A 19,830-nucleotide genomic window follows, 5' to 3' on the forward strand; every position below is an offset into this window, starting at 1 on the left:
CTTCATGTGATCGTGGCTCTATATAATCCTCACACGTCTCTTCTTCATGTGATCGTGGCTCTATATAATCCTCACACGTCTCTCCTTCATGTGATCGTGGCTCTATATAATCCTCACACGTCTCTTCTTCTTCATGTGGTCGCGGCTCTATATAATCTTCACACGTCTCTTCTTCATGTGATCGTGTCTCTATATAATCCTCACACGTCTCTTCTTCTTCATGTGATCGCGGCTCTATATAATCCTCACACATCTTTTCTCCATGTGATCGCGGCTCTATATAATCCTCACACGTCTCTTCTTCTTCATGTGATCGCGGCTCTATATAATCCTCACACGTCTCTTCTTCATGTGATCGTGGATCTATATAATCCTCACACGTCTCCTCTTCTTCATGTGATTGCGACTCTATATAATCCTCACACGTCTCTTCTTCATGTGATCGTGGCTCTATATAATCCTCACACGTCTCTTCTTCATGTGATCGTGGATCTATATAATCCTCACACGTCTCCTCTTCTTCATGTGATTGCGACTCTATATAATCCTCACACGTCTCTTCTTCTTCATGTGATCGCGGCTCTATATAATCCTCACACGTCTCTTCTTCTTCATGTGATCGTGGCTCTATATAATCCTCACACGTCTCTTCTTCATGTGATCGTGGCTCTATATAATCCTCACACGTCTCTTCTTCTTCATGTGATCGTGGCTCTATATAATCCTCACACGTCTCTTCTTCATGTGATCGTGGCTCTATATAATCCTCACACTTCTCTTCTTCATGTGATCGTGGCTCTATATAATCCTCACACGTCTCTTCTTCATGTGATCGTGGCTCTATATAATCCTCACACGTCTCTTCTTCATGTGACCGCGGCTCTATATAATCCTCACACGTCTCTTCTTCATGTGATCGCGGCTCTATATAATCCTCACACGTCTCTTCTTCATGTGATCGCGGCTCTATATAATCCTCACACGTCTCTTCTTCATGTGGTCGCGGCTCTGTATAATCCTCACACGTCTCTTCTCCATGTGATCGCTGCTCTGTATAATCCTCACACGTCTCTTCTTCATGTGATCGCGGCTCTATATAATCCTCACACGTCTCTTCTTCATGTGATCGTGGCTCTATATAATCCTCACACGTCTCTTCTTCATGTGATCGTGGCTCTATATAATCCTCACACGTCTCTTCTTCTTCATGTGATCTCGGCTCTATATAATCCTCACACGTCTCTTCTTCTTCATGTGATCGTGGCTCTATATAATCCTCACACGTCTCTTCTTCATGTGATCGCGGCTCTATATAATCCTCACACGTCTCTTCTTCTTCATGTGATCGCGGCTCTATATAATCCTCACACGTCTCTTCTCCATGTGGTCGCGGCTCTATATAATCCTCACACGTCTCTTCTTCATGTGATCGTGGCTCTATATAATCCTCACACGTCTCTTCTTCATGTGATCCCGGCTCTATATAATCCTCACACGTCTCTTCTTCATGTGATCGTGGCTCTATATAATCCTCACACGTCTCTTCTTCTTCATGTGATCGCGGCTCTATATAATCCTCACACGTCTATTCATGTGACCGCGGCTCTATATAATCCTCACATGTCTCTTCTTCATGTGATCGCGGCTCTATATAATCCTCACACGTCTCTTCTCCATGTGATCGTGGCTCTATATAATCCTCACACGTCTCTTCTTCTTCATGTGATCGCGGCTCTATATAATCCTCACACGTCTCTTCTTCATGTGGTCGCGGCTCTATATAATCCTCACACGTCTCTTCTTCTTCATGTGATCATGGCTCTATATAATCCTCACACGTCTCTTCTTCATGTGATCGTGGCTCTATATAATCCTCACACGTCTCTTCTTCTTCATGTGATCGCGGCTCTATATAATCCTCACACGTCTTTTCTCCATGTGATCGCGGCTCTATATAATCCTCACACGTCTCCTCTTCTTCATGTGATCGTGGCTCTATATAATCCTCACACGTCTCTTCTTCATGTGATCGCGGCTCTATATAATCCTCACACGTCTCTTCTTCATGTGATCGTGGCTCTATATAATCCTCACACGTCTCTTCTTCATGTGACCGCGGTTCTATATAATCCTCACATGTCTCTTCTTCATGTGATCGCGGCTCTATATAATCCTCACACGTCTCTTCTTCATGTGACCGCGGCTCTATATAATCCTCACACGTCTCTTCTTCATGTGATCGCGGCTCTATATAATCCTCACACGTCTCCTCTTCTTCATGTGATCGCGGCTCTATATAATCCTCACACGTCTCTTCTTCTTCATGTGATCGCGGCTCTATATAATCCTCACACGTCTCTTCTTCATGTGATCGTGGCTCTATATAATCCTCACACGTCTCTTCTTCATGTGATCGTGGCTCTATATAATCCTCACACGTCTCTTCTTCTTCATGTGATCTCGGCTCTATATAATCCTCACACGTCTCTTCTTCATGTGATCGTGGCTCTATATAATCCTCACACGTCTCTTCTTCATGTGATCGTGGCTCTATATAATCCTCACACGTCTCTTCTTCTTCATGTGATCGCGGCTCTATATAATCCTCACACGTCTCCTCTTCTTCATGTGATCGCGGCTCTATATAATCCTCACACGTCTCTTCTTCTTCATGTGATCGCGGCTCTATATAATCCTCACACGTCTCTTCTCCATGTGATCGCTGCTCTATATAATCCTCACACGTCTCTTCTTCATGTGATCGCTGCTCTATATAATCCTCACACGTCTCTTCTTCATGTGATCGTGGCTCTATATAATCCTCACACGTCTCTTCTTCATGTGATCGTGGCTCTATATAATCCTCACACGTCTCTTCTTCATGTGATCGTGGCTCTATATAATCCTCACACGTCTCTTCTTCTTCATGTGATCGTGGCTCTATATAATCCTCACACGTCTCTTCTTCTTCATGTGATCGTGGCTCTATATAATCCTCACACGTCTCTTCTTCATGTGATCGCGGCTCTATATAATCCTCACACGTCTCTTCTTCTTCATGTGATCGCGGCTCTATATAATCCTCACACGTCTCTTCTTCATGTGGTCGCGGCTCTGTATAATCCTCACACGTCTCTTCTCCATGTGATCGGGGCTCTATATAATCCTCACACGTCTCTTCTCCATGTGATCGTGGCTCTATATAATCCTCACACGTCTCTTCTTCTTCATGTGATCGTGGCCCTATATAATCCTCACACGTCTCTTCTTCTTCATGTGATCGCGGCTCTATATAATCCTCACACGTCTCTTCTTCATGTGATCGTGGCCCTATATAATCCTCACACGTCTCATCTCCATGTGATCGTGGCTCTATATAATCCTCACACGTCTCTTCTTCATGTGATCGTGGCTCTATATAATCCTCACACGTCTCTTCTTCATGTGATCGTGGCTCTATATAATCCTCACACGTCTCTTCTTCATGTGATCGCGGCTCTATATAATCCTCACACGTCTCTTCTTCATGTGATCGTGGCTCTATATAATCCTCACACGTCTCTTCTTCTTCATGTGATCGCGGCTCTATATAATCCTCACACGTCTCTTCTTCATGTGATCGCGGCTCTATATAATCCTCACACGTCTCTTCTTCGTGTGGTCGCGGCTCTGTATAATCCCGTTGCTCCGTGTCCTGGCTTAGTCGGGGTGTGTGTTACAGGGGAAGCGTGAACATTACTAAGTGCTCTTGGCCAGCTCAATATTTCCTAATTAATTCTCAGCCTTGAGAGCGGAGATTAGAGAAAAAAACCAAATTACAGCTCAGCCGTGCGTGCAAGGTATTGACTGACACATGTGACCAGAGGCCGCCTATCTCAGGCTCTTCAGTAGACTCTCTCGGTATAAGATGAGCGTGTTTCTGCTGTAAAGATGTTTTTCTTTTGGGGAGCAGAGTGCGGCCCAGCTGGTGTGGAGGATGTGCGGCTCGCTGACTGCACTACTGTGCCGCTCCTGTCATATGTTCTACCTGTGACTTACAGCTGTGGTGCAGCAGTTCCTGTGATATGTTTGTGAAGATCCGGGGTCTTCCGCGGGCGTAACGCTACTCAGACTACACAGGGAGAGGGTAAAACAGCGTGGCAATACTTTACTGAACCACAAAGAGGACAATAAACACACAGAACAGTCCCAGCAAATACCCAAGATGGTGCAACATTACACAGTCTCACCCTTCCTTCTCCGCCCGCCTGGGATAGAACAGCTGCGACTTTGGGACTTCCAGGGCCGACTACCTCAACCAGTGGTCCCCCACTTCTGACGGGCCCCACAGGGAGGAGGTAGCGGCGAGCTTAGGAAGCGATCAGTCCATCAAGGTACAAGGCCAGGAGAACCGAGGGTCCGTGGCCTCTCCAAGAATTTCCATGGGGCCCGGCGACCGGTGGGTCCCTCCTGGCAACTCCAAATGTCTCCATGAGTTATAGGCGACAAGTGGGTCCCTCCTAGCAGTCCCAAAACAACATATCCATGGGGCCAAGTGACTTCTTCATCCTCTCCTTTGACTCCCCAAAATGTATCCATGTCTGTCTGATGGTTAATGGAGCAGATCCAAATATTTCCAGTCAGAGCCGATACCCTTAGGCTAGAATAATATAGAGTTCAAATCTGTGTCTTTTTGGTAATGCATGCAATCCATCTGCTGTCGTGGAGGATGTCTCTCATTCTCCTTCCAAAGTCTGTCTGAATCTCTGTCCCAAGACTCCCTTTGTCTCAGAAATGCATATCCCTTCTGCTTCTCTGGGCTCAGCCCCCTGAATGGCAGAACTGCTCTCACCCTCCTCCCCCAAAGCTTAATGTGTATATCACATGTCAGAGGTAAAGGTGCAGGGCTCACCTATCATTGTTTAAGCTAATCTATTTACATAGTTTGTATCACTGGGGCTCTTGTAAATACACATCATTGTTTCAGAATCAAAGAGCAGATAACATTCAGGGTTATACAAATACAGTGGGTACGGAAAGTATTCAGACCCCTTTAAATTTTTCACTCTGTTTCATTGCAGCCATTTGGTAAATTCTAAAAAGTTCATTTTTTTCTCATTAAAGTACACTCTGCACCCCATCTTGACTAAAAAAAAAAAAACAGAAATGTAGAAATTTTTGCAAATTTATTAAAAAAGAAAAACTGAAATTTCACATGGTCATAAGTATTCAGACCCTTTGCTCAGACACTCATATTTAAGTCGCATGCAGTCCATTTCCTTGTGATCCTCCTTGAGATGGTTCTACTCCTTCACTGGAGTCCAGCTGTGTTTAAACTGATAGGACTTGATTTGGAAAGGCACACACCTGTCTATATAAGACCTCACAGCGCATGTCAGACCAAATGAGATTCTTGAGCTCAAAGGAACTGCCCAAGGAGCTCAGAGACAGAATTGTGGCAAGGCACAGATCTGGCCAAGGTTACAAAAGAATTTCTGCATTACTCAAGGTTTGTAAGAGTACAGTAGCCTTCATAATCCTTAAATGGAAGAAGTTTGGGACCACCAGAAGTCTTCCTAGACCTGGCTGTCCAGACAAACTGAGCAATCGTGGGTGAAGAGCCTTGGTGAGAGAGGTAAAGAAGAACCCCAAGATCACTGTGGCTGAGCTCCAGAGATGCCGTAGGGAGATGGGAGAAAGTTCCACAAAGTCAACTATCACTGCAGCCCTCCACCATTCGGGCCTCTATGGCAGAGTGGCCCGACGGAAGCCTCTCCTCAGTGCAAGACATATGAAAGCCCTCATAAAGTTTGCTCAAAAACACATGAAGGACTCCCAGACTATGAGAAATAAGATTCTCTGGTCTGATGAGGCGATGATAGAACTTTTTGGTGATAATTCTAAGCGGTATGTGTGGAGAAAACCAGGCACTGCTCATCACCTGCCCAATACAATTCCAACAGTGAAACATGGTGGTGGCAGCATCATGCTATGGGGCTGTTTTTCAGCTGCAGGGACAGGATCACTTGTTGCAATTGAAGGAAACATGAGTGCGGCCAAGTACAGAGATATCCTGGATGAAAACCTCTTCCAGAGTGCTCTGGACCTCAGACTTGGCCGAAGGTTCACCTTCCAACACGACAATGACCCTAAGCACACAGCTAAAATAACAAAGGAGTGGCTTCAGAACAACTCTGTGACCATTCTTGACTGGCCCAGCCAGAGCCCTGACCTAAACCCAATTGAGCATCTCTGGAGAGATCTGAAAATGGCTGTCCACCAACGTTCACCATCCAACCTGACGGAACTGGAGAGGATCTGCAAGGAAGAATGGCAGAGGATCCCCAAATCCAGGGGTGAAAAACGTGTTACGTCATTCCCAAGAAGACTCATGGCTGTACTCGCTCAAAAGGGTGCTTCTACTCAATACTGGGAAAAGGGTCTGAATACTTAAGACCATGTGATATTTCAGTTTTTCTTTTTTAATTTGCAAAAATTTCTACATTTCTGTTTTTTTTCAGTGAAGATGGGGTGCAGAGTGTACTTTAATGAGAAAAAAATGAACTTTATAGAATTTACCAAATGGCTGCAATGAAACAAAGAGTGAAAAATGTAAAGGGGTCTGAATACTTTCCGCACCCACTGTCGTCTGTGTTACTCAATTAAAGAAGAACAGAGGTTAAAGAGTCAACATAAAAATAAAGGAATGCTGTTCTTGCCATCAGAAAGTATGTGGAAAGTGTGTGGCATGGCGGCTCTTGTGACTCAGGCCTATGTGCTGTGGTGTGGCGGCTCATGTGACCCAGGCCTATGCGGTGTGGTGTGGCAGCTCGCGTGACTCAGGCCTATGTGCTGTGGCGGCTCCTGTGACTCAGGGCTATGCGGTGTGGCGTGACCGCTCATGTGACCCAGGCCTATGCGTTGTGGCATGGTGGCTCATGTGACTCGGGCCTATGTGCTGTGGCGGCTCATGTGACCCAGGCCTATGCGGTGTGGCATGGCAGCTCATGTCACTCAGGCCTATGCGGTGTGGCATGGCAGCTCATGTCACTCAGGCCTATGCGGTGTGGCATGGCAGCTCATGTCACTCAGGCCTATGCGGTGTGGCGTGACCGCTCATGTGACTCAGGCCTATGCGGTGTGGCGGCTCATGTGACTCAGGCCTATGTGCTGTGGCGTGGCTTCTCATGTGACCCAGGCCTATGCGGTGTGGCGTGGTGGCTCATGTGACTCAGGCCTATGTGCTGTGGCGGCTCCTGTGACTCAGGGCTATGCGGTGTGGCGTGACCGCTCATGTGACTCAGGCCTGTGCGGTGTGATGTGGCGGCTCATGTGACTCAGGCCTATGTGGTGTGGCGTGGTGGCTCATGTGACTCAGGCCTATGTGCTGTGGCGGCTCCTGTGACTCAGGGCTATGCGGTGTGGCGTGACCGCTCATGTGACTCAGGCCTATGCGGTGTGGCGTGGTGGCTCATGTGACTCAGGCCTATGTGCTGTGGCGGCTCATGTGACCCAGGCCTATGCGGTGTGGCGTGGCAGCTCACGTGACTCAGGCCTATGTGCTGTGGCGGCTCCTGTGACTCAGGGCTATGCGGTGTGGCGTGACCGCTCATGTGACCCAGGCCTAGGCGTTGTGGCATGGTGGCTCATGTGACTCAGGCCTATGTGCTGTGGCGGCTCATGTGACCCAGGCCTATGCGGTGTGGCATGGCAGCTCATGTCACTCAGGCCTATGCGGTGTGGCGTGACCGCTCATGTGACTCAGGCCTATGCGGTGTGGCGGCTCATGTGACTCAGGCCTATGTGCTGTGGCGGCTCATGTGACCCAGGCCTATGCGGTGTGGCGTGACCGCTCATGTGACCCAGGCCTATGTGCTGTGGCAGCTCATGTGACTCAGGCCTATGCGGTGTGGCGTGGCGGCTCCTGTGACTCAGGGCTGTGCGGTGTGGCGTGGCGGCTCCTGTGACTCAGGGCTGTGCGGTGTGGCGTGGCGGCTCATGTGACCTAGGCCTATGCGGTGTGGCGTGGCAGCTCATGTCACTCAGGCCTATGCGGTGTGGCGTGGTGGCTCCTGTGACTCAGACCTATGTGCTGTGGCGGCTCATGTGACCCAGGCCTATGCGGTGTGCTGTGGCAGCTCATGTGACCCAGGCCTATGTGCTGTGGCAGCTCATGTGACTCAGGCCTATGCGGTGTGGCGTGGCGGCTCCTGTGACTCAGGGCTGTGCGGTGTGGCGTGGCGGCTCATGTGACCTAGGCCTATGCGGTGTGGCGTGGTGGCTCATGTGACTCAGGCCTATGTGCTGTGACGGCTCCTGTGACTCAGGGCTATGCGGTGTGGCGTGACCGCTCATGTGACTCAGGCCTATGCGGTGTGGCGTGGTGGCTCATGTGACCCAGGCCTATGTGCTGTGGCGGCTCATGTGACTCAGGCCTATGCGGTGTGGCGTGGTGGCTCATGTGACCCAGGCCTATGTGCTGTGGCGGCTCATGTGACTCAGGCCTATGCGGTGTGGCGTGGTGGCTCATGTGACCCAGGCCTATGTGCTGTGGCGGCTCATGTGACCCAGGCCTATGCGGTGTGGCGTGGCAGCTCATGTCACTCAGGCCTATGCGGTGTGGCGTGACAGCTCACGTGACTCAGGCCTATGTGCTGTGGCGGCTCATGTGACCCAGGCCTATGCGTTGTGGCATGGTGGCTCATGTGACTCAGGCCTATGTGCTGTGGCGGCTCATGTGACCCAGGCCTATGCGATGTGGCATGGCAGATCATGTCACTCAGGCCTATGCGGTGTGGCGTGACCGCTCATGTGACTCAGGCCTATGCGGTGTGGCGGCTCATGTGACTCAGGCCTATGCGGTGTGGCGGCTCATGTGACTCAGGCCTATGTGATGTGGCGTGGCTTCTCATGTGACCCAGGCCTATGCGGTGTGGCGTGGTGGCTCATGTGACTCAGCCCTATGTGCTGTGGCGGCTCCTGTGACTCAGGGCTATGCGGTGTGGCGTGACCGCTCATGTGACTCAGGCCTGTGCGGTGTGATGTGGCGGCTCATGTCACTCAGGCCTATGCGGTGTGGCGTGGTGGCTCATGTGACTCAGGCCTATGTGCTGTGGCGGCTCCTGTGACTCAGGGCTATGCGGTGTGGCGTGACCGCTCATGTGACTCAGGCCTATGCGGTGTGGCGTGGTGGCTCATGTGACTCAGGCCTATGTGCTGTGGCGGCTCATGTGACCCAAGCCTATGCGGTGTGGCGTGGTGGCTCCTGTGACTCAGGCCTATGTGCTGTGGCGGCTCATGTGACCCAGGCCTATGCGGTGTGGCGTGGCAGCTCATGTCACTCAGGCCTATGCGGTGTGGCGTGGCAGCTCACGTGACTCAGGCCTATGTGCTGTGGCGGCTCCTGTGACTCAGGGCTATGCGGTGTGGCGTGACCGCTCATGTGACCGAGGCCTAGGCGTTGTGGCATGGTGGCTCATGTGACTCAGGCCTATGTGCTGTGGCGGCTCATGTGACCCAGGCCTATGCGGTGTGGCATGGCAGCTCATGTCACTCAGGCCTATGCGGTGTGGCGTGACCGCTCATGTGACTCAGGCCTATGCGGTGTGGCGGCTCATGTGACTCAGGCCTATGTGCTGTGGCGTGGCTTCTCATGTGACCCAGGCCTATGCGGTGTGGCGTGGTGGCTCATGTGACTCAGGCCTATGTGCTGTGGCGGCTCCTGTGACTCAGGGCTATGCGGTGTGGCGTGACCGCTCATGTGACTCAGGCCTGTGCGGTGTGATGTGGCGGCTCATGTGACTCAGGCCTATGCGGTGTGGCGTGGTGGCTCATGTGACTCAGGCCTATGTGCTGTGGCGGCTCCTGTGACTCAGGGCTATGCGGTGTGGCGTGACCGCTCATGTGACTCAGGCCTATGCGGTGTGGCGTGGTGGCTCATGTGACTCAGGCCTATGTGCTGTGGCGGCTCATGTGACCCAGGCCTATGCGGTGTGGCGTGACCGCTCATGTGACCCAGGCCTATGTGCTGTGGCAGCTCATGTGACTCAGGCCTATGCGGTGCGGTGTGGCGTGGCGGCTCCTGTGACTCAGGGCTGTGCGGTGTGGCGTGGCGGCTCCTGTGACTCAGGGCTGTGCGGTGTGGCGTGGTGGCTCCTGTGACTCAGGCCTATGTGCTGTGGCGGCTCATGTGACCCAGGCCTATGCGGTGTGGCGTGGCAGCTCATGTCACTCAGGCCTATGCGGTGTGGCGTGGCGGCTCATGTGACTCAGGCCTATGTGCTGTGGTGGCTCCTGTGACTCAGGGCTGTGCGGTGTGGCGTGACCGCTCATGTGACCCAGGCCTATGTGCTGTGGCAGCTCATGTGACTCAGGCCTATGCGGTGTGGCGTGGCGGCCCCTGTGACTCAGGGCTGTGCGGTGTGGCGTGGCGGCTCATGTGACCTAGGCCTATGCGGTGTGGCGTGGCAGCTCATGTCACTCAGGCCTATGCGGTGTGGCGTGGTGGCTCATGTGACTCAGGCCTATGTGCTGTGACGGCTCCTGTGACTCAGGGCTATGCGGTGTGGCGTGGTGGCTCATGTGACCCAGGCCTATGTGCTGTGGCGGCTCATGTCACTCAGGCCTATGCGGTGTGGCGTGGCAGCTCATGTCACTCAGGCCTATGCGGTGTGGCGTGACAGCTCATGTCACTCAGGCCTATGCGGTGTGGCGGCTCATGTGACTCAGGCCTATGCGGTGTGGTGTGGCGTGACAGCTCATGTGACTCAGGCTGTGCGGTGTGGCGTGGTGGCTCCTGTGACTCAGGGTTGTGCGGTGTGGCGTGGTGGCTCCTGTGACTCAGGGCTGTGTGGTGTGGCGTGGCGGCTCCTGTGACTCAGGGCTGTGCGGTGTGACGTGGCGGCTCCTGTGACTCAGGGCTGTGTGGTGTGGCGTGACAGCTCCTGTGACTCAGGGCTGTGCGGTGTGGTGTGGTGGCTCCTGTGACTCAGGGCTGTGCGGTGTGGCGTGGTGGCTCCTGTGACTCAGGGTTGTGCGGTGTGGCGTGGCGGCTCCTGTGACTCAGGGCTGTGTGGTGTGGCGTGGCGGCTCCTGTGACTCAGGGCTGTGCGGTGTGACGTGGCGGCTCCTGTGACTCAGGGCTGTGTGGTGTGGCGTGACAGCTCCTGTGACTCAGGGCTGTGCGGTGTGGCGTGGTGGCTCCTGTGACTCAGGGCTGTGCGGTGTGGCGTGGTGGCTCCTGTGACTCAGGGCTGTGCGGTGTGGCGTGGCGGCTCCTGTGACTCAGGGCTGTGTGGTGTGGCGTGGCGGCTCCTGTGATATTTTGCATGTGACTAATGTCTTTCTCCGTTTCTTTCAGTTTGCGGCGCAATGATTACACGGTTCATGTGAATGTGAACGACTACCTTGACATTTACTGCCCACATTATAACGATACAACGGCAGAGCACAGGATGGAGCAGTATATCCTGTACATGGTGAATTACGATGGCTACCGCTTCTGCAACATCAGCCAGGGCTTCAAGCGCTGGGAGTGTAACCGGCCGCACTCCCCGCACAGCCCCATCAAGTTCTCCGAGAAGTTCCAGCGATACAGCGCCTTTTCCCTGGGGTACGAGTTCCACGCAGGAAGCAACTACTACTACATCTGTGAGTACCGGACGATACATGTGTACATTCAGCGAGTATTGGAGGATAGATGTGTACGTAGATAGGTCTCCATAGTCCTGTCTGTACTGCCCTCTAATCCTGAGATTTCCCCCTGTAGATAGGTCTCCATAGTCCGGTCTGCACTGTCCTGTAATCCACAGATTTCCCCCTGTAGATAGGTCTCCATAGTCCGGTCTGCACTGTCCTGTAATCCACAGATTTCCCCCTGTAGATAGGTCTCCATAGTCCGGTCTCTACTGTCCTGTAATCCACAGATTTCCCCCTGTAGATAGGTCTCCATAGTCCGGTCTGCACTGTACTGTAATCCTGAGATTTCCCCCTGTAGATAGGTCTCCATAGTCCGGTCTGTACTGTCCTGTAATCCTGAGATTTCCCCCTGTAGATAGGTCTCCATAGTCCGGTCTGTACTGTCCTGTAATCCTGAGATTTCCCCCTGTAGATAGGTCTCCATAGTCCGGTCTGTACTGTCCTGTAATCCTGAGATTTCCCCCTGTAGATAGGTCTCCATAGTCCGGTCTGTACTGTCCTGTAATCCTGAGATTTCCCCCTGTAGATAGGTCTCCATAGTCCGGTCTGTACTGTCCTGTAATCCTGAGATTTCCCCCTGTAGATAGGTCTCCATAGTCCGGTCTGTACTGTCCTGTAATCCTGAGATTTCCCCCTGTAGATGGGTCTCCATAGTCCGGTCTGTACTGCCCTCTAATCCTGAGATTTCCCCCTGTAGATATGTCTCCATAGTCTGGTCTGTACTGCCCTGTAATCCAGAGATTTCCCCCTGTAGATAGGTCTCCATAGTCCGGTCTCTACTGTCCTGTAATCCTGAGATTTCCCCCTGTAGATAGGTCTCCATAGTACGGTCTCTACTGTCCTGTAATCCTGAGATTTCCCCCTGTAGATAGGTCTCCATAGTACGGTCTCTACTGTCCTGTAATCCTGAGATTTCCCCCTGTAGATAGGTCCTCATAGTCCGGTCTGTACTGCCCTGTAATCCTGAGATTTCCCCCTGTAGATAGGTCTCCATAGTCCGGTCTGTACTGCCCTGTAATCCACAGATTTCCCCCTGTAGATAGGTCTCCATAGTCCGGTCTGCACTGTACTGTAATCCTGAGATTTCCCCCTGTAGATAGGTCTCCATAGTCCGGTCTGTACTGTCCTGTAATCCTGAGATTTCCCCCTGTAGATAGGTCTCCATAGTCCGGTCTGTACTGTCCTGTAATCCTGAGATTTCCCCCTGTAGATAGGTCTCCATAGTCCGGTCTGTACTGTCCTGTAATCCTGAGATTTCCCCCTGTAGATGGGTCTCCATAGTCCGGTCTGTACTGCCCTGTAATCCTGAGATTTCCCCCTGTAGATAGGTCTCCATAGTCCGGTCTGTACTGTCCTGTAATCCTGAGATTTCCCCCTGTAGATAGGTCTCCATAGTCCGGTCTGTACTGCCCTCTAATCCTGAGATTTCCCCCTGTAGATAGGTCTCCATAGTCTGGTCTGTACTGCCCTGTAATCCAGAGATTTCCCCCTGTAGATAGGTCTCCATAGTCTGGTCTGTACTGCCCTGTAATCCAGAGATTTCCCCCTGTAGATAGGTCTCCATAGTCTGGTCTGTACTGCCCTGTAATCCAGAGATTTCCCCCTGTAGATAGGTCTCCATAGTCCGGTCTGTACTGCCCTGTAATCCAGAGATTTCCCCCTGTAGATAGGTCTCCATAGTCTGGTCTGTACTGCCCTGTAATCCAGAGATTTCCCCCTGTAGATAGGTCCTCATAGTCCGGTCTCTACTGTCCTGTAATCCAGAGATTTCCCCCTGTAGATAGGTCCTCATAGTCTGGTCTCTACTGTCCTGTAATCCACAGACTTCCCCCTGTAGATAGGTCTCCATAGTCCGGTCTGTACTGTCCTGTAATCCTGAGATTTCTCCCTGTAGATAGGTCTCCATAGTCCGGTCTGTACTGTCCTGTAATCCGTCAGCAACTGGCCCAGATATTGCACTGCTTGTGTAATATGTAGAAAGGCTTGTTCATGGCTCCCCCTAGTGGCCAGCTACTGAACTGCAGGTGTGACTGGTGCCATGGATGGGACTTGCTGGGACAGGCGGTGTCGCATTGGGGGCTTTGCATCCTGGGAGTAATCCCTTCAATCCATCTCCCCCGAGCAAAGTCCCAGTAAGGATTGTAGGATCTGTCCGGAGGATGTCACATCTCCCCCATTCTGCCAGGATAACGGGAGATGCCCTCGCCCCAGCTCACACAGATGCACCGTTCACAGTGGGGGGAGGCTCCTGCTGCAGTCGCCTGCCTTACAGGCAGTGTCGCCTCAGGTGCAGGATGCCTCCAGCTGCTCCTCCTGGTTTTTTAGTGTCTCGTTTTTTTTGTTTTTTTTAGCAACTCCAACCCACAACCACCGACACTCCTGCCTGAAGATGAAGGTGTCTGTGTGCTGTGCAACCAGTAAGTATTGGCCGTCCTGTCGCTGTGATCTGGACCATGGGGGTGGTTGTCGCAGGCTGCTGGTGGTGTCAGGCGTGCGTTAATGCTGTTTTGCTTCCCTGCAGCGGTCCACTCGGGAGAGAAGCACGCTCCCACGCTGCCCGAATTCACGATAGGACCAGAAGTGAAGATTGAAGATCTAGGTGAGTGTGTGCCGCTCATGGTGGACTGCCGCCCCCTGCAGGAAAGCCATGTAATAGCTGTTCTTGTGTGCGATGGCTTTTCTCATGATGTCCAGGTCGTAGCCTACAAGGGGAAATCACTTGCCCAGAGCTGCAGATTGGTGGCCGATGATCAGCAGGGCAGCCTGGCTCTGAGCCTGGTCTGTGACAGATGTGATCGTTTATCGCCTGTGGTGGTCTGTGGACACTCGTTCCTGGTGCCCTGCTACGTCTGTTGTCTCGGTTTTGGGGATGGCAGCCACGTGGCCTGTATGACTGGATTAGTGAATGAGCTTTGACCGGCCGTGAATAAGACGCGGCTTCATTGCTGAGGTTGGAGCGTAGACGAGGATTGTTCCTGATCTCAGCTTCTGTTGCTTGTGCTCGCAGATAGACCTTCACACAAGCGGCTCCATTTCCCTTTGGTCATGGTTAGCTCTTAATGCGGCCAGCGGGAGAGCGTCACAGGGCAGCTCAGAGCTTTCATGTCCTCCAGAAGTACCTGCTGTTCCTGGATCAAGAGAAACCTTTCTGGATCTCGTGTAAATGAAACCTGTCGAGTGCGGTCCCAATGGAGGCCTTACCAACCTCGCTAGTCTCTTCTGGTGCTGTGGACATCACACAGACATTCTCAGTATCCAGCCTCTCTCTGCTCATTATAGTTTTGACATCCTATGCGCCCCCACTCATCCCCTCCTGCCTCGGCCACCGCTCGTACTGTGGCCCCGTCCCCTCCTCCTACCACAGTGCCTCTTGGACTGGGGCCACAGCCTGTCCCCCTTCTGCCTCAGCCATCTCTCTGACCCCGGCCTGTCTCTGCCTGCCTTTTGAACACCAGTCATCTCCACTCGCCTTTCGGGCTGTGGCCCCAGTCCCCTCCTGCCTCAGCCATCTCTCGTACTTTGGCCCTGGCCCGTCTCTCCCCGCCTCTCGGATTGCGGCCCCGGCCCGCCTCTCCCCGCCTCTCGGATTGCGGCCCCAGCCCGCCTCTCCCCGCCTCTCGGATTGCGGCCCCAGGCCGCCTCTCGGATTGCGGCCCCAGGCCGCCTCTCGGATTGCGGCCCCAGGCCGCCTCTCGGATTGCGGCCCCAGGCCGCCTCTCGGATTGCGGCCCCAGGCCGCCTCTCGGATTGCGGCCCCAGGCCGCCTCTCGGATTGCGGCCCCAGGCCGCCTCTCGGATTGCGGCCCCAGGCCGCCTCTCGGATTGCGGCCCCAGGCCGCCTCTCGGATTGCGGCCCCAGGCCGCCTCTCGGATTGCGGCCCCAGGCCGCCTCTCGGATTGCGGCCCCAGGCCGCCTCTCGGATTGCGGCCCCAGGCCGCCTCTCGGATTGCGGCCCCAGGCCGCCTCTCGGATTGCGGCCCCAGGCCGCCTCTCGGATTGCGGCCCCAGGCCGCCTCTCGGATTGCGGCCCCAGGCCGCCTCTCGGATTGCGGCCCCAGGCCGCCTCTCGGATTGCGGCCCCAGCCCGCCTCGGATTGCGGCCCCAGCCCGCCTCGGATTGCGGCCCCAGCCCGCCTCGGCCCGCCTCTCGGATTGCGGCCCCAGCCCGCCTCGGCCCGCCTCTCGGATTGCGGCCCCAGCCCGCCTCGGCCCGCCTCTCGGATTGCGGCCCCAGCCCGCCTCGGCCCGCCTCTCGGATTGCGGCCCCAGGCCGCCTCGGCCCGCCTCTCGGATTGCGGCCCCAGGCCGCCTCTCGGATTGCGGCCCCAGGCCGCCTCTCGGATTGCGGCCCCAGGCCGCCTCTCGGATTGCGGCCCCAGGCCGCCTCTCGGATTGCGGCCCCAGGCCGCCTCTCGGATTGCGGCCCCAGGCCGCCTCTCGGATTGCGGCCCCGGCCCGCCTCGGCCCGCCTCTCGGATTGCGGCCCCAGGCCGCCTCTCGGATTGCGGCCCCGGCCCGCCTCGGCCCGCCTCTCGGATTGCGGCCCCAGGCCGCCTCTCGGATTGCGGCCCCAGGCCGCCTCTCGGATTGCGGCCCCAGGCCGCCTCTCGGATTGCGGCCCCGGCCCGTCTCGGCCCGCCTCTCGGATTGCGGCCCCGGCCCGTCTCGGCCCGCCTCTCGGATTGCGGCCCCGGCCCGCCTCGCCTCGGCCCGCCTCTCGGATTGCGGCCCCGGCCCGCCTCGCCTCGGCCCGCCTCTCGGATTGCGGCCCCGGCCCGCCTCGGCCCGCCTCTCGGATTGCGGCCCCGGCCCGCCTCGGCCCGCCTCTCGGATTGCGGCCCCGGCCCGCCTCGGCCCGCCTCTCGGATTGCGGCCCCGGCCCGCCTCGGCCCGCCTCTCGGATTGCGGCCCCGGCCCGCCTCGGCCCGCCTCTCGGATTGCGGCCTCGGCCCGCCTCTCGGATTGCGGCCCCGGCCCGTCTCGGCCCGCCTCTCGGATTGCGGCCCCGGCCCGCCTCGGCCCGCCTCTCGGATTGCGGCCCCGGCCCGCCTCGGCCCGCCTCTCGGATTGCGGCCTCGGCCCGCCTCTCGGATTGCGGCCCCGGCCCGTCTCGGCCCGCCTCTCGGATTGCGGCCCGTCTCGGCCCGCCTCTCGGATTGCGGCCCCGGCCCGTCTCGGCCCGCCTCTCGGATTGCGGCCCCGGCCCGTCTCGGCCCGCCTCTCGGATTGCGGCCCCGGCCCGTCTCGGCCCGCCTCTCGGATTGCGGCCCCGGCCCGTCTCGGCCCGCCTCTCGGATTGCGGCCCCGGCCCGTCTCGGCCCGCCTCTCGGATTGCGGCCCCGGCCCGTCTCGGCCCGCCTCTCGGATTGCGGCCCCGGCCCGTCTCGGCCCGCCTCTCGGATTGCGGCCCCGGCCCGTCTCGGCCCGCCTCTCGGATTGCGGCCCCGGCCCGTCTCGGCCCGCCTCTCGGATTGCGGCCCCGGCCCGTCTCGGCCCGCCTCTCGGATTGCGGCCCCGGCCCGTCTCGGCCCGCCTCTCGGATTGCGGCCCCAGCCCGTCTCGGCCCATGTCAGCTGTGTTTTGAGTTGTGCTACAGCTGTCAATTTGAAACGTGGACGAGGGACGGACAACAAGACGAGGTGACCAGCAGCAATCAGCAGACACGCACAAAGATTAGATAATATAATATGAGCAATTTACTAATAAAGGACATGATGGTCGATAAACAGCGTATATATAACACATACAATGACAGCAGTTACTCTAGATAACACTAACAGTATACACAGGCACAGATAACAGAATTAAGTTATATGCCAGCAAAAATACATGCGATTAACCCTTTCTATACATGTATCCATAACATGACAGTGTTGTGCCAGTAATCGCGTACTCAGCATTTTTTTTTTGACGTGCCTCTTACTGAAGAGGCCTTTTTCTCCTAACTTAGCAGACCTCCATAAAATTATTTATATATGCGCATATATATTCAGATGCAACATGGTACCGTTACGACCTAAGACTGAAGTGTCCTTGCTGGGTTGAGTCCTGGATAATCAGAAACGCTGACTGTAATCTCTTAGAGAATGCTGATCTCTCAAACGCAGTCCTTAGAAATAAGGCCTCACGTGGCCTAGCCCAAGATGCTGTTTCCTTGGTTGTCCTCACTGAGATTGCTCATGTCAAGCCAAACAACGCGTCCCAGAGCCACCAAAAACGAATCCAAAGTCGCACCGCTGTATCTAGACCTTTTTCCAATGACGCGTAGCTTCACTCTCTCCTTGATCTCTCCTAACAAGAGTCACCAATTACCAGACTCCTGCGCTTCAACCCTGGCCTCTCTGCTGCCTTCTGCTGGCCAGATCATATATTATGTCACAAATCTCCAACAATTCAGTATACTGTGATTGATCCTTACACATTTTCAATCTCCAACTCTGTGCTGACGAGAGTTGCACTCACCTTCTTCCCTCTTTTTATTTCAGGTAACTTTAATCCTGAGATCCCCAAGTTGGAGAAAAGCATAAGCGGGACGAGCCCGAAGCGAGAACACTTACACTTGACTGTGGCCGTCTCTCTGCTCCTAATTACTCTCTTGGCGTCTTAGTTTTCTTGTGTCAGGACTGAAGACCTCGGAGCTGGAAAACTAAGGCACACTCCACAGTCAGAACTCTGTACGGACTGCGCAGGTTGGGTCACGGCTCAAGGGAGGAGCAGCGTCCTCAGTCATCATTTTTTTTCTTCCTTTACAAAGAATGAAACTTTGGGACTAAAATCACAACTCTGACACCAGTGGACACTACTGAGGTCGCATGATCTCATCAATAATATCGCTGAAAAGACCGGACCAAGGAGCTTGTGATCCGCTGGAGCCTGCTTTGTCCCGTTCCCGACGTACACCTGGCAGCCATAACTATGGGCTGTTATTACTTGAGTGCCTAAGCCCGCTAGGTTCCTGCGAGAACAGGATGCACGCAGAGTGCAGGACCTTGGGGTGACAACAGACCATCCTATGAAGTCAGCCTTACCGTCCCCTGAGTTGGTTTTCCTCCATTTCTTCTGGACATGTTGACCTGTGGTTCTTTTCTGTATCTCATCCCCTTGTGATCGCTCGCTCAGATTATCGCCAGCCTCATGGATTTATCAAGTGCATTGTGCACAGTAGCAGAACCCTTTACATACCAAATGTTCCCCTCTCCCAATTTCTGGTGCCATATTTTGTCCTCCTCCTCTTCCCACAGTCCACTGACACCTGATATCTAACAAGCCAACTGATGCAATGGACGATAAGACTGCAAAATACCGGAGGAGGTGGAAGTACAAGACCTGCAGTGATGGCCTAGAATTAGGATTATCTCCCAGTCTTTTGTGGGGTTCAGGAGTACCATCAATGAACCAACATCCGTAGCAGAGACTGGACACAGCAGGAGTGCCCTCATCTCTCATCTAGTCACAGTTCACAAGGGCCGACGACTACCCACAACTCTAAATCACGTCTGTGTGATGGGAGGAAATTGCACTAAATTACCCCAGACTCCCCACATCGGGGACATCCACTGCTCGATGGTCATTACCCCAGGATATCTCCGTCGTGACGAGGAATTGGGGGGCAGGTGGGGAACCAGCGCCTCTGTAATACAGCAGGACCCCACTGTACAGAGCCGTCCGGGGAGAGAGTAGCATGTAGGAGACAGAAAGGCGTTGTATATACATATCTATCTATATTGTATGTATACCGTCCCTGCGATGATGTATACATTGTCCCTTCTGACCGAACTGTAAATACAAGTGTTGTCTTCTATGAAGGCACATCTCCACCTATGCAATGCACAGACACTTTGAGAATAAAAATCAGACTGACCTTTTTATGAACGGCATCGGCTGTGATTTTCATATAATGCTGTAAACCTAGAAAACAAATAAAGAACAAACTTGACTTCTCACTTAAGCGTGCGGGGGACGGGGAACAAGGTGCGAGTCTGAGCTTTCATACTGGCTTTTACACAACTCATCCGTGGTCCCCGCACCTCCCTCACCTGGCATGTATGACACATTGATGATCCCCCTCTCACCTGGAATATACGACATATTGACGATTCCCACGTCCCTCTCTCCTGGAATATACGACACATCCATGAGTCCCGCGTCCCTCT

At 54.1% G+C, this 19,830-nt stretch overlaps 1 protein-coding gene across 2 annotated transcripts in view; it reads left to right on the top strand.

The window, feature by feature from the left end:
• LOC141152627 (ephrin-A3-like) overlaps window positions 1-19,606 on the top strand; it is a 117,778-nt gene extending 98,172 nt beyond the window's left edge. For both annotated transcript variants that reach the window (XM_073637180.1, XM_073637181.1), the window contains exons 2-5: window positions 11,339-11,628; window positions 14,028-14,093; window positions 14,198-14,275; window positions 18,163-19,606. In XM_073637180.1, coding sequence (XP_073493281.1) covers window positions 11,339-11,628; window positions 14,028-14,093; window positions 14,198-14,275; window positions 18,163-18,284 — 556 coding nt within the window. In that variant the 3' untranslated portion in view covers window positions 18,285-19,606. The remainder of the gene's footprint in view (window positions 1-11,338; window positions 11,629-14,027; window positions 14,094-14,197; window positions 14,276-18,162) is intronic.
• Window positions 19,607-19,830: the final 224 nt, after the last annotated feature.

The sequence above is a fragment of the Phyllobates terribilis genome, unplaced genomic scaffold (genome assembly GCF_046119375.1).
Source record: "Phyllobates terribilis strain yellow unplaced genomic scaffold, ASM4611937v1 Scaffold_6__1_contigs__length_29720123, whole genome shotgun sequence".
NCBI lineage: Eukaryota > Metazoa > Chordata > Amphibia > Anura > Dendrobatidae > Phyllobates > Phyllobates terribilis.